This window comes from Sinocyclocheilus grahami, unplaced genomic scaffold, assembly GCF_001515645.1.
Source record: "Sinocyclocheilus grahami isolate Dianchi unplaced genomic scaffold, SAMN03320097.WGS_v1.1 scaffold321.1, whole genome shotgun sequence".
Taxonomy (NCBI): domain Eukaryota; kingdom Metazoa; phylum Chordata; class Actinopteri; order Cypriniformes; family Cyprinidae; genus Sinocyclocheilus; species Sinocyclocheilus grahami.
In genome coordinates this window covers 378,103-388,468 of record NW_015505500.1, presented here as the reverse complement: position 1 = coordinate 388,468, position 10,366 = coordinate 378,103, and the positions used below count along the sequence as shown (strand labels likewise).

General features: G+C 35.7%; 2 protein-coding genes across 2 annotated transcripts; both read right to left on the bottom strand.

Moving 5' to 3' along the window:
* Nucleotides 1-1,055: 1,055 nt before the first annotated feature.
* On the bottom strand, nt 1,056-1,915 carry fabp7b (fatty acid binding protein 7, brain, b). Its single transcript, XM_016294606.1, has 4 exons — nt 1,785-1,915; nt 1,489-1,661; nt 1,244-1,345; nt 1,056-1,138 (listed from the first exon to the last, which is right to left on the bottom strand). The coding sequence occupies exons 1-4, from the start codon at nt 1,855-1,857 to the stop codon at nt 1,088-1,090; spliced, it is 399 nt and encodes a 132-aa protein (XP_016150092.1). The 5' UTR covers nt 1,858-1,915; the 3' UTR covers nt 1,056-1,087.
* A 621-nt stretch (nt 1,916-2,536) lies between these two features.
* On the bottom strand, nt 2,537-7,459 carry LOC107602189 (cAMP-dependent protein kinase inhibitor beta-like). Its single transcript, XM_016294620.1, has 2 exons — nt 7,281-7,459; nt 2,537-3,719 (listed from the first exon to the last, which is right to left on the bottom strand). Exons 1-2 carry the CDS (start codon nt 7,423-7,425, stop codon nt 3,634-3,636), a joined length of 231 nt encoding a protein of 76 aa, XP_016150106.1. The 5' UTR covers nt 7,426-7,459; the 3' UTR covers nt 2,537-3,633.
* Between the last annotated feature and the right edge of the window lie 2,907 nt (nt 7,460-10,366).

Here is a 10,366-nt window from a genome sequence, read left to right as displayed (position 1 = left end):
TTCTTAGAGTGCAGCATACTAACTAACTACTAATAAACTGCTTTAAAGTATACAACTTAAATTGTAATCGTTCAAAAACGTGTACGTTTTCGATAATTCAATGGATTTAAAAATAGTCATTTACATTTTAATATTATATTATGCATTTGTATTGCTACGAACAAATCTAAATTAACGTATATAATATATATATATGTTTTTGCTGAGATTTGACGCAATTTTGCGGCGTGGTTACGTAATGACGTCATCACGCAATGTCATCATTTAGCAACTTTTAGCAACAAATCACCCTTCCTTTAGCAACTTCCCCTGAAAATTAGTTGGCAACACTGATTAGAAAGAGAGCGAGAAAGACAGAGACACACAGAGAGAGAGAGAGAGAGCTTGTGTGAATTAGGCTACCTCTGTGCGTCCCTCAACAGTGTTCTGCAGCAGCGTCTCTAAACAGCGCTGTTATTACCTCGCTAGTGAGAAATGTCATGTGTAGCCTTTAAGTTGCTACACTACATAGGCTAACTGATCAAATCGTCAAGGCAGCGCTGACAACACCTTTCTGTGCAAACTGCGTGACTAGTGTGCGTGTGCGAGCACGTGTGATTGTATGCTAATTTCAGTTATTACGGTTAACTATGCGAAGTGATATGGAACTGTAATGCGGTCAAGAGAGCTGCCTGGAACTACTTTCGCAGTGCGTTTCCCTGAAAATAATTGCGCACCTCAGAACGTTCGTCAGCCAATCAGATTCAAGCATTCAACGGCCCCATAGTCTAAATATAAATATAGCACAGAAACATACATTTCAATGAATAAATTGTGAAATTACAAAACAGCTGACCTCAACAATCTATATTAGCCTATATTAATCTTATCAATGAACACACAAGCCATCTTTATTGTGTCTAGTTGTTTATTACAAATGAATCGTACTGACTCAAAAGTATTAAAAATGGATCAAAGATATTTGTAGTCCATGCTTTTATAGATTTTGAGGAATGAAGTGCAAAGTTTTTTCTTTCCGTAAAGCACCAAAGCACACCGTGTCTGTTGCTGCCTGGAGAAGGACAAATCCTCTTAATATTCCCAAAACTTATGCTTTTTCATAGGTACGCACAGCCACCACGTCCCCAAAGGTGAGTTTCTAAAAAAAAAAATTGAAACCAGCAAGTAATTAAAGTGATCAAATACCACTATATGAACAGTGAAGAGCTAATGTGGAGTTTCTTTTCTGTAGCAAGAACCTTACAATCACCATCTTCCCGTCTTTGAGCTCCCGGACATGGGTGGTCTCTTTTCCATCCCACTTCTGCACATGAACAAGCTGGTCTCCATCCATTACCACAGTGGACTGGTAAAAAGAACACATCACTGTGCATTCATTTCAGACAGAAAGCTTCAGAACACGTCTCCTCTGAGATGGGAATGTATTGTTCCCTGTGGTAACACTTCCCTTTAAATCATGTTATGAAACATATTTTTTTCCAAACCTACTTTACAGTGTCGGTCATCTACGGTTGTCTCATCAAACTCCTCTCCCAATGTGAATGAGATCTCGGTGTTCTTGAAAGTACTCTGTGTTTTTAGGACAACTTTTTCTCCCTCTTTCGAGATGATGAGCATCGGTTTAGTCACATTTCCAACTTGTCTGGTTGCAAACCCAACACCTTAGAAAAACAAAAATCAGATGCATTGAATTCATGCAATGTTCACTTGGAATGTGTCTGTAATTCAAATAAAAATACTGTATTAATAATTATTATTACTGATGTTATTATGGTAAAACTTACCTAGAGCTTTCATATACTCATCAAAGTTGTCACTGCTGAGCAGTTTCCATGTGCCACAGAAAGCATCTACCATTTTTTAAATTAAGCTTTTCTGATCAATAAACAAATGATAAACTTGATATTAATGCTTTGCAGAAAACGCAGCTGCATTTTCTCTTATATAGTTTTTTTCAGCTCCAAGACAATGATTAAACATGAGTGGGAGGAGTCAGATTTCCCATTGGCTGTTAGTCAAAACTGAAACATTTGATTGACTGCTGAGCTTGTACAAGTTTTTCATAAACTGTAAACAAATTTGCGTTCCATTCTAACAAATGTTTTGTTTAGTTCCATTAACATCAACAAAATTTACATATATATATATATATATATATATATATATATGCAATACATATATATAAACATACTATTTATGCTCTAAATTCTACAATCCTATTTTGTAGATAAAATCAAATGCTTTGTTTAGTTTCAAAAAGTTAACAGCAACAACATTTTACATATAACACACACATACAATTTATAAACTACATAAATGAATAGAAATGTATTTTGTTTTGTAATGATATTATGGTTTTTTTGTTTGGTTGGTTTTTCCAAATTAAAATATACTGGAATATTGTGATTTTTTGTGTGCCCTTATATTATAAAAGATATCTCTGGTGTCCTCTGCTGGTTACATAAATCACCACCACTGGTCCATAGTCCAAAAAGTTCAAACTACAAAAACTAATTTTTTTTGTTTGGTTGGTTTTTCCAAATTAAAATATACTGGAATATTGTGATTTTTTGTGTGCCCTTATATTATAAAAGATATCTCTGGTGTCCTCTGCTGGTTACATAAATCACCACCACTGGTCCATAGTCCAAAAAGTTCAAACTACAAAAACTAAGCACAGGATTTATTGTAGTTTTTAAACATAGCATAATGGCATTTTATATGTAGCTTACAACAGACAAAATGACACCAGATTTATGGCCAGGTAAAAAATGAAATCAAATGTAATTTTCTGATGGAAGCATGATGAAAAGATGAAAGAGAGGAAGAACAACAGGTCTCCACAATCGTATTTTTTCACTGCCATCGACAACAGCAAAGAAATATCTGAGACAAGCACTTAAGATGACGTCCGAATGACATGACCACGGATGTTTGCAGATACATCAGACAGCTAACAATACAATTTCAGCTCACGCAGGGCAACACTGACAGCAGTTACGCACAAAACAAAAGGCTTTTAAACAAAACTAGCAAATATAATGTACAATTCTGTATTTACAAGAAGAAAATATCATATTTCGTGTTATTCAGCACTGTTTCTTATCCTCTGGCTAGAATGTTAACAATGCATATCTTTACAATACAAAACACAGAAGATGTGGTGTTGTACAAGGACAGACAACTATCGTAAGATAAAAAACTTTACCTACATCACCAAATGGAATGTATTTACTTTTTTATGCAAAAAGAGACATTTTTGCCACTACATGTCAACATTCAGAGAAAAATGCTATTATGGAAAGTCTGAAACAAAATGTTCCTTTTTAAAATGGGAAAGCAGGTCACATCTGTTTTCAGAAGACACACAAAACAGCCGGTCGTTAGGAAAATCATGACAGCGAGTCTTTGGGAAAAGAGGTATGAAATGAACAATCGTTGATATTTGAAAAACACAATTTCAGATGAATTCCTGTAATAGGAATGAGCTGTGTCCCGCTGGCCCACGTCTGAATGCCAATCATAGGTGGTCTCAATGTTGCATAGCACAGAGTGTAACAGTTGTTTGGTCAATGGGACAAGAGTAGAGGCAGGTCATGTGTGAGTCTCTCATGAGGTCAGATCACTGCCGAGTTATGAGCCCTCTGTCTTTGCCCCCTCTGTGGTTTCTTTAGGTGGGTCGGACGAGGATGAGCTCTCTCCGCCCTGTTCGCCATCATCTGTGTTGAGGCCAAAAATACTCATTAAATGCAATATTCTATGTGAATTTGTTCTTTAGCAGACATGTTCATCCAAAGCAATTCAAACACAAGCAAATAGTCACAACGAGCAGCATTAGCAGCACCACATTAGGCAAATTCGAAAGAAATTTGTACAAGGAAAGTGGATGTTGATTTATACTGTCAAGCCACGAAAAGGGAAAAAACACTAAAGTATCCTAAAAATGGTTTATAGAATGACTGTAATAAATTGAGCTCTTTTCCTCACATAAAATTACAGTCTAGAATTCAGAAGATTTGGAATTTATGTAGTTTTTCACTGATCATTTTGTCTGTAGCTCTCAAATCTTATCTCTGGCTATGTTTTCTATGTCAGTTCATCACATGACATACTGGAAACAATGCACTTGGCATTAGTATAGCCAAACCTGCTGTGACACAAATAATATCACCATTTTTGAATTTAAACCAAGTGTAAATGAGATTTGAAAGCTCTAACTGAGAAGAAAAAAGGAACATGTTGTTTGTTCCTCACACAAAGATACCATATAGCTTTAGAAGATTTGAAATAAAGTGTACAAGTTGTATAAACCAGGGGTTTTCAAACTTTTTGATGACTGAAGAATATTCGGTGTCTATTATTGGCTCTGTATATTTTTTCTAGCCATCATAAAAGCACCTTTAGATACACTTTTAGGAACAAATCGGAAGAGAAACACAAAATGTTGACTGTAAAATAAAATAATTCTTATGATTTCTGATCAGTCTTTATAAGAGGAAACAGTAATAATGCCAAATTCTGTAGATTTTAACGTTTTATTTATTTACACTATTTTCTCAGAACTTTACTGCAGACCCCCAAGCAGAAGGACTTTATTATAGTTTTATGGTGATTATTCATTCTCTTTGGAGCTTGACAGTTTTAAACACCATCCAATTTTATTTCATATGAGAGGAAGATTTCACTCTTTGAACTTAGCTAAAAAGCTTTTTCGTATTAAAGAGGTCATATGATGCGATTTCAAGTTTTCCTTTCTCTTTGGAGTGTTACAGGCTGATTGTGCATAGATAAGATCCCTGAAGTTGCAAAGACTTAAGTCTCAAAACCAAAGAGATATTCTTTATCAAAGTTAAGACTCTTAAAGACCCCCCTAAAACGGCTAGTTCTAACACGCCCCCACATATCTACCTCACTATGTGGAAATATTAGCATAATGCCGCCCCAATGTACACGCAAAGAGTGGTTTCAGTAACCGCAGTTAGTGTTGAAGCAGCATGTCAGGGAGACGCTGTGTGTTTCTAGGCGAAAGCAAAAGCACTTTATTTGGCCTTCCGAAAGTAGATGCATTTAGGAATCTTTAAGATTACTTACAACAGAACAGCAATGCATTTTATGGACGACCGTTTCGTGAACCTAGGAGAGGAGGTAATTCTTACTTTGCTATGACAATCTGGCGCTTCTGAATCAGCTACTGTTTTGTTATTAGTTTAAGTATTTGCTATTGACTGTTCAAATGCGGAGTTTTGCGCATCGTGTGTGTGTGTGTGTGAGAGAGAGCGAGAGAGACAGCGTCACATCACAGTGGAGTCAGCTGTCTTAACCGTGGCTTGTGTACTGCAAACACATACCAGCTTCATCACTGTGTCTGTCACGTGACTCTGTTCCCCTTTCGGGCTCTGTCTTTACATTTATTTTGAAAGATGAAGCTCGCGATTATGGTAAGGGGCGTTACATTTCTGACGAGTGCTTGCGGTGTTCAGCCAATCACAATGCACTGGGTCAGCTGGCCAATCAGAGCAGACTGCGCTTGTCGGAAGGAGGGACTTTGTAGAAAACGAAGCATTTGAGAGAGGCGGGGCATAGAGGACCTACAATAATGTACAGTATTTGGAAAATAATGTGTTTTTTGAACATTAAAACATGTCAACATATTCTGTTACACCAAATATACAAAATAATGATCTTTTAAAAAGCATCATATGACCCCTTTAAAAGACAATTCCATTTTGTAGGACAATTATAAGAAAGGCCACTAGATGGCAGAAGAGGTAGTTTACACTAGCACAGAAACAGTATTGTGTTTATTATTATTTAAACAGGATAAATAATGTATGATGTAGAATAGGCAGCAGATTCAGCACTGCTGAGAATCTCCAGCATCATCACAAATCACTCATGGAACATCATTTGCAGCGATCACATACGATGCCTTTGAGGCTTATGGATAACAGAGCAGATCAAAAGTGTTTGACTGCAGGCAGTTATTGATGCACAGGAAGGTTCAGTCATGATCTGATCTTCAAAAGAAGGCATTTTGAATTCATATTTATCAGAAGTGTATGTGTTGAATCAAGGTCATTGCCTAGGGGTTTAAATCACTGATATCACTCTTTCTGAAGTTTTTTAGTTTGATATACTGGACACGTGTATCAACATGTGTCTTTGAAAATCACAGGTTTTCACCAACTACCACAGCAACCATGATTAAGGAATGGCTTTCTGACAGCATCTGGTGGCAGTCTAACTTCCAGCCGACCCCCTGATGACAGCTCGATCACACAAAAGCACTTAAGCGTTGAGGAAAGTGTATATGTGATGAGAGAGTGCTCTTTTCTCCGTAGAAAAGCACCTTTTAAAGAGAGGTGCTTTTGTCAGTCGCAGCTTAGTCACACACGGAGGCGTGATTAGACTCTGCCAACATCACGGCCCATTTTAGACATCAGAGGTCCACTGCGTCGATTAAATTAGCCTTGTTAACTTATGCACTGAACTAGTTTCAAGCCCTGTTAATTGCATAATTCCCTTGCATAAGTTTGCAGTTTAATTACACTGCAGTATTTCATTCAGGTTATGTCCTTTGAATTCAATTTTTATTTATTTTTCCTTTTTCTTTGCTTATTATGCATTGCTTATTTTGTATTTTTTTGCTTATTATGTATTTCATATTATTTTTCTTAAATAATTTTAGATATTATATTCATATTTTATCATTATGTATTTGTCAAGCACATTTATTTTTAAAATTATAGTATTTGAAATGTGCGATATAAATAAACTTGCCCACAATCGCCAAAAGTCTATATATTATTATCATTTTACATTATACGTTACTGTTTAACCATTTCAGTCCTCTATGCTCACTCAGACAGCATTTATTTGATCAAAAATGCAGTAAAAGCAGTAATATTGTGAAATAGTATTACAAATTTTCTATCTGAATATAACAGTTGAATAACATTTTTGTGGAAACTGTGATACAAATTTTTGTGTGATTATTTGATGTAACAAAAATCTTTCGTAACATTATAAATGTCTTTACTATCACTTTTGATCAGTTTAATGCACACTTGCTGCATTAAAATTATAAATGTTTGCCTGCTGATATCCAGTGAAATCCTATCCCTGTGAGCTAGTAGGGTTGTTTTCTTTCTTTTTTATTCATTTGCATTATTTTCATTTATTTTTCCCATATTTTGCCTAGATCTCGCAAGCACATACTTTTTATTATTGGCATGTACATTGAGACTAATGGACATCAAGCCCAGTACCCAGTACAGTACCTCCTACTGAAAGCTCGGCTAGTTTATCAGGTAGGTCAGCAGCTCCAGGACCGTCCGTGGAACCTAGAATATCTGGCAATGCATTCCGCCGGCCAGTCCTGCCCGTGGCTTCAAAGTCAGAGACAACAGGTTCCACATCAGTCATCTCTGGTGGTCTTCATAGCATCATCTGAAACAAACCAAACAAAATGCACTCGATCAGTGAATGACATCTGAGGGTTAAACTAGAGAACTGTTTAACAGTTCTTTAGCAATTCTACGCATATGATACAATACTACGTTGGCAGAACTCAAAAAAATTATTCAATTTAATAAACTCCAAGATTCAGTTTGTAGAACTTTAGATTTTGGTTTCGTTTTACACAAGCAAACATATGATTGATAGATATGGTGGGGTTAGTTTTGGTTTCCTTATCAAATTCTGTGTGATTAATATAACAGAATACCACAAACAGCTGGGTCACAACTAGAGTTTTACATTTTCTGAAGAAAATGGTGTTGCTTGCCAGTGCGAAGGCTGTTCTTGGTAGAACGCTTGTTCTGCACAAACATATTAATTGCGCTTAACTTAAAATATTGTGTAAGGTAAACCATTCAAATTTAAAGGGATAGTTGACCAAAAATTCTGTCATTAATTACTCACCCTCATGTCGTTCCACACATGTAAGACCTTCGTTCATCTTCGAAACACAAATTAAGATATTTTTGATCAAATCCAAGAGCTTTCTGTCCCTGTAAAGACAGCAGCGTAACGTGTAAGGCCCAGAAAGGTCGTAAGGACATCGTAAAAATAATCTGCCTTGTTTGCAAGCAGAAGAAAATGTTGAATAAAGTCATTATTTTTGTTTTCTTCGCGAACAAAAAATATTCTCATAGCTTCATAAAATTAAGGTTGAACCCCTGATGTCACATGGACTATTTTAACGATGTCCTTACTACCTTTCTGGGCCTTGAACGTGGTAGTTGCGTTGCTGTCTATGCAGGGTCAGAAAGCTCTCGGATTTCATCAAAAATATCTTAATTTGTGTTCCGAACATGATCAAAGGTTTACAGGTTTGGAACGACATGAGGGTGAGTAGTTAATGACAGAATGTTCATTTTTGGGTGAACTATCCATTTAATTGGTAGATATGATTAGGTTAGTTTTCAGTTTATTTTTCAAATTCTGTGTGATTAGTAATGCAGAATAACATAACCAGCTCGATCACGACTAGAGTTTTACGCTCTCTAATGAAAATGAAAGTGTTGCTTGCCACGCAAAACTGATGATAGCTGTCCTCTATCATTGTTAATCAGTCAAGAGTACAAAAATAGCAGCAGCGTCAAAATAAGCGGAGCTTTTTCTCTACTGCATCTCTAATGAGACTGTCCTCTTCTCCAGGGAATGGCTGAACCGAGTCGCTGACTACTCCTTATCTCCCCACAAACCGCCCGCCCTGCTTACCTTCAGCCGCATGACAACATCCCTCATAATTTCCTCATTACGTTGTCTCTAAATGGCCTATTGGGGGATTGTGTTTCATATTTAGTTTTCTCTACACCTCATTCAGTTGAACACACTATGCAAGGCAGAGTAGCTTTGAAGAATTTGGCCAGCGTCCCTTCTGGGATGTACACTGTGTCAAGGAGGACTGCAAATAACATCCATTGTGCTGGCAGTACAAGACAGAATTTCCAAACCGCTAGGCAATACCTTCAATCAGCAGAAACGCCTGATTAGCCTTTAGTTAAGTGATTCTTTAGTCTGAGCGTCGTTGAATCAGATGTGACTGTACACATAGCTCGAGGGGGGAAATTCACTACTGGAAAGAGCAGATGGGAATGTGGGAACAGATTGACTGATAAATTGCACCGTCAGCCTAACCAAAAAACCTTTTATTCTTATCCTAAAAAAAATAACAGATGGCTTTGCTTATCAGATCAAATATATGATAAAAAAACACCAACAACGATAATATCTGGGTCAGCTAGTCCAATATCTTGATTCTATGAGCAACATCCTGATGACTAATCAATATTTTATAATACTTTATAAGTGTAAAAATAATTTCCTTTCTCAGACAAATCCATATCCTGCCCGGCTGAAACCATTATTACAAATATGGCAGCACTGCAGCTTAATCATAAACATTTCCAATCGATTTTCATCCGTGCTTCACCGGTGCTAAATTTAATAGAATCAAAACATCACTTTTGCTAATGAGAGCTATTTAGTTGGATTCAAGCTTGCTTTTACATTTACATATTTAATTTTTTTTACATATTCAATCTGACCAGCAGAGGGCATGCATTGCATCCATCAAAACTTGAACTAGAGGCTAAAAATGCCTTTTGTTTTAGATGCAAAGACATTCTATAAATTCAGTCATGGACTATCAAGGCTATTTTTGCACCCTTAAAGTGTAATGCCAATTCAAATTCCCCTCAATCTGTTACGTCAAGTGAAATGCAACTTCAAAGAAAAAAAATAATAATAATTTGAAAATGAATCAATATTATTATAATAATATTAATATTATAGTATTTATTATTTTTTTTTAATAATTTTGTTATGTGCTTTTGTCTTTTTTATTAATTTTAGTTTTTTATTAATTTCATTTTATTTAGCTTTGATTTTTTTATTTCATTTTTAGTTTGTCATTTTAGTACTTCAGCTTACTCAGTTATTTCAGTTACTTGTTAAGGCAGTATTTCTCATTTTAGTTCAAGTTTTTAAGTTGAAGTTTTTCATTTAATATTTATATTTTATTTGATTTCATCTTAATTTCTATTTTTTTTTTTTTTTGTTACAAATGACAACACTGAATTAAATTAAATCATTTTAGATATTAAAAAACTGTGGCAGAAATCACAAATTCATGTTTAAATTTGGTCAGTCAAGCTGAGTGTCATGTCGCTTTTTCCTGCGGGGAATAAAATGGACTATCAAAATGTCAAAGCTGTTCTTGCATGTTAATTATTCACAATCATGTTCCGCTGCAATTTTGCTTGATATATTATTAATAAGAGTATGCATCAGGTCAGGATTGGTACCTGAGGCACCTTGTTGCACATTAAATAAAAAGCTCTAGACGAACACATCTCAC

Bases quoted from the DNA above. Each gene is read 5' to 3' on its own strand.
- fabp7b (XM_016294606.1), bottom strand. From the start codon at position 1,857: ATGGTAGATGCTTTCTGTGGCACATGGAAACTGCTCAGCAGTGACAAC. The intron at 1,662-1,784 runs GTAAGTTTTACC...TGTTTTTCTAAG, and splicing joins TGAGTATATGAAAGCTCTAG to GTGTTGGGTTTGCAACCAGA. The intron at 1,139-1,243 runs GTAAGGTTCTTG...TTTTTTTTTTAG, and splicing joins AAGACGGGAAGATGGTGATT to AAACTCACCTTTGGGGACGT.
- LOC107602189 (XM_016294620.1), bottom strand. From the start codon at position 7,425: ATGACTGATGTGGAACCTGTTGTCTCTGACTTTGAAGCCACGGGCAGG. The intron at 3,720-7,280 runs GTACTGTACTGG...GCCTCAACACAG, and splicing joins AGCCGAGCTTTCAGTAGGAG to ATGATGGCGAACAGGGCGGA.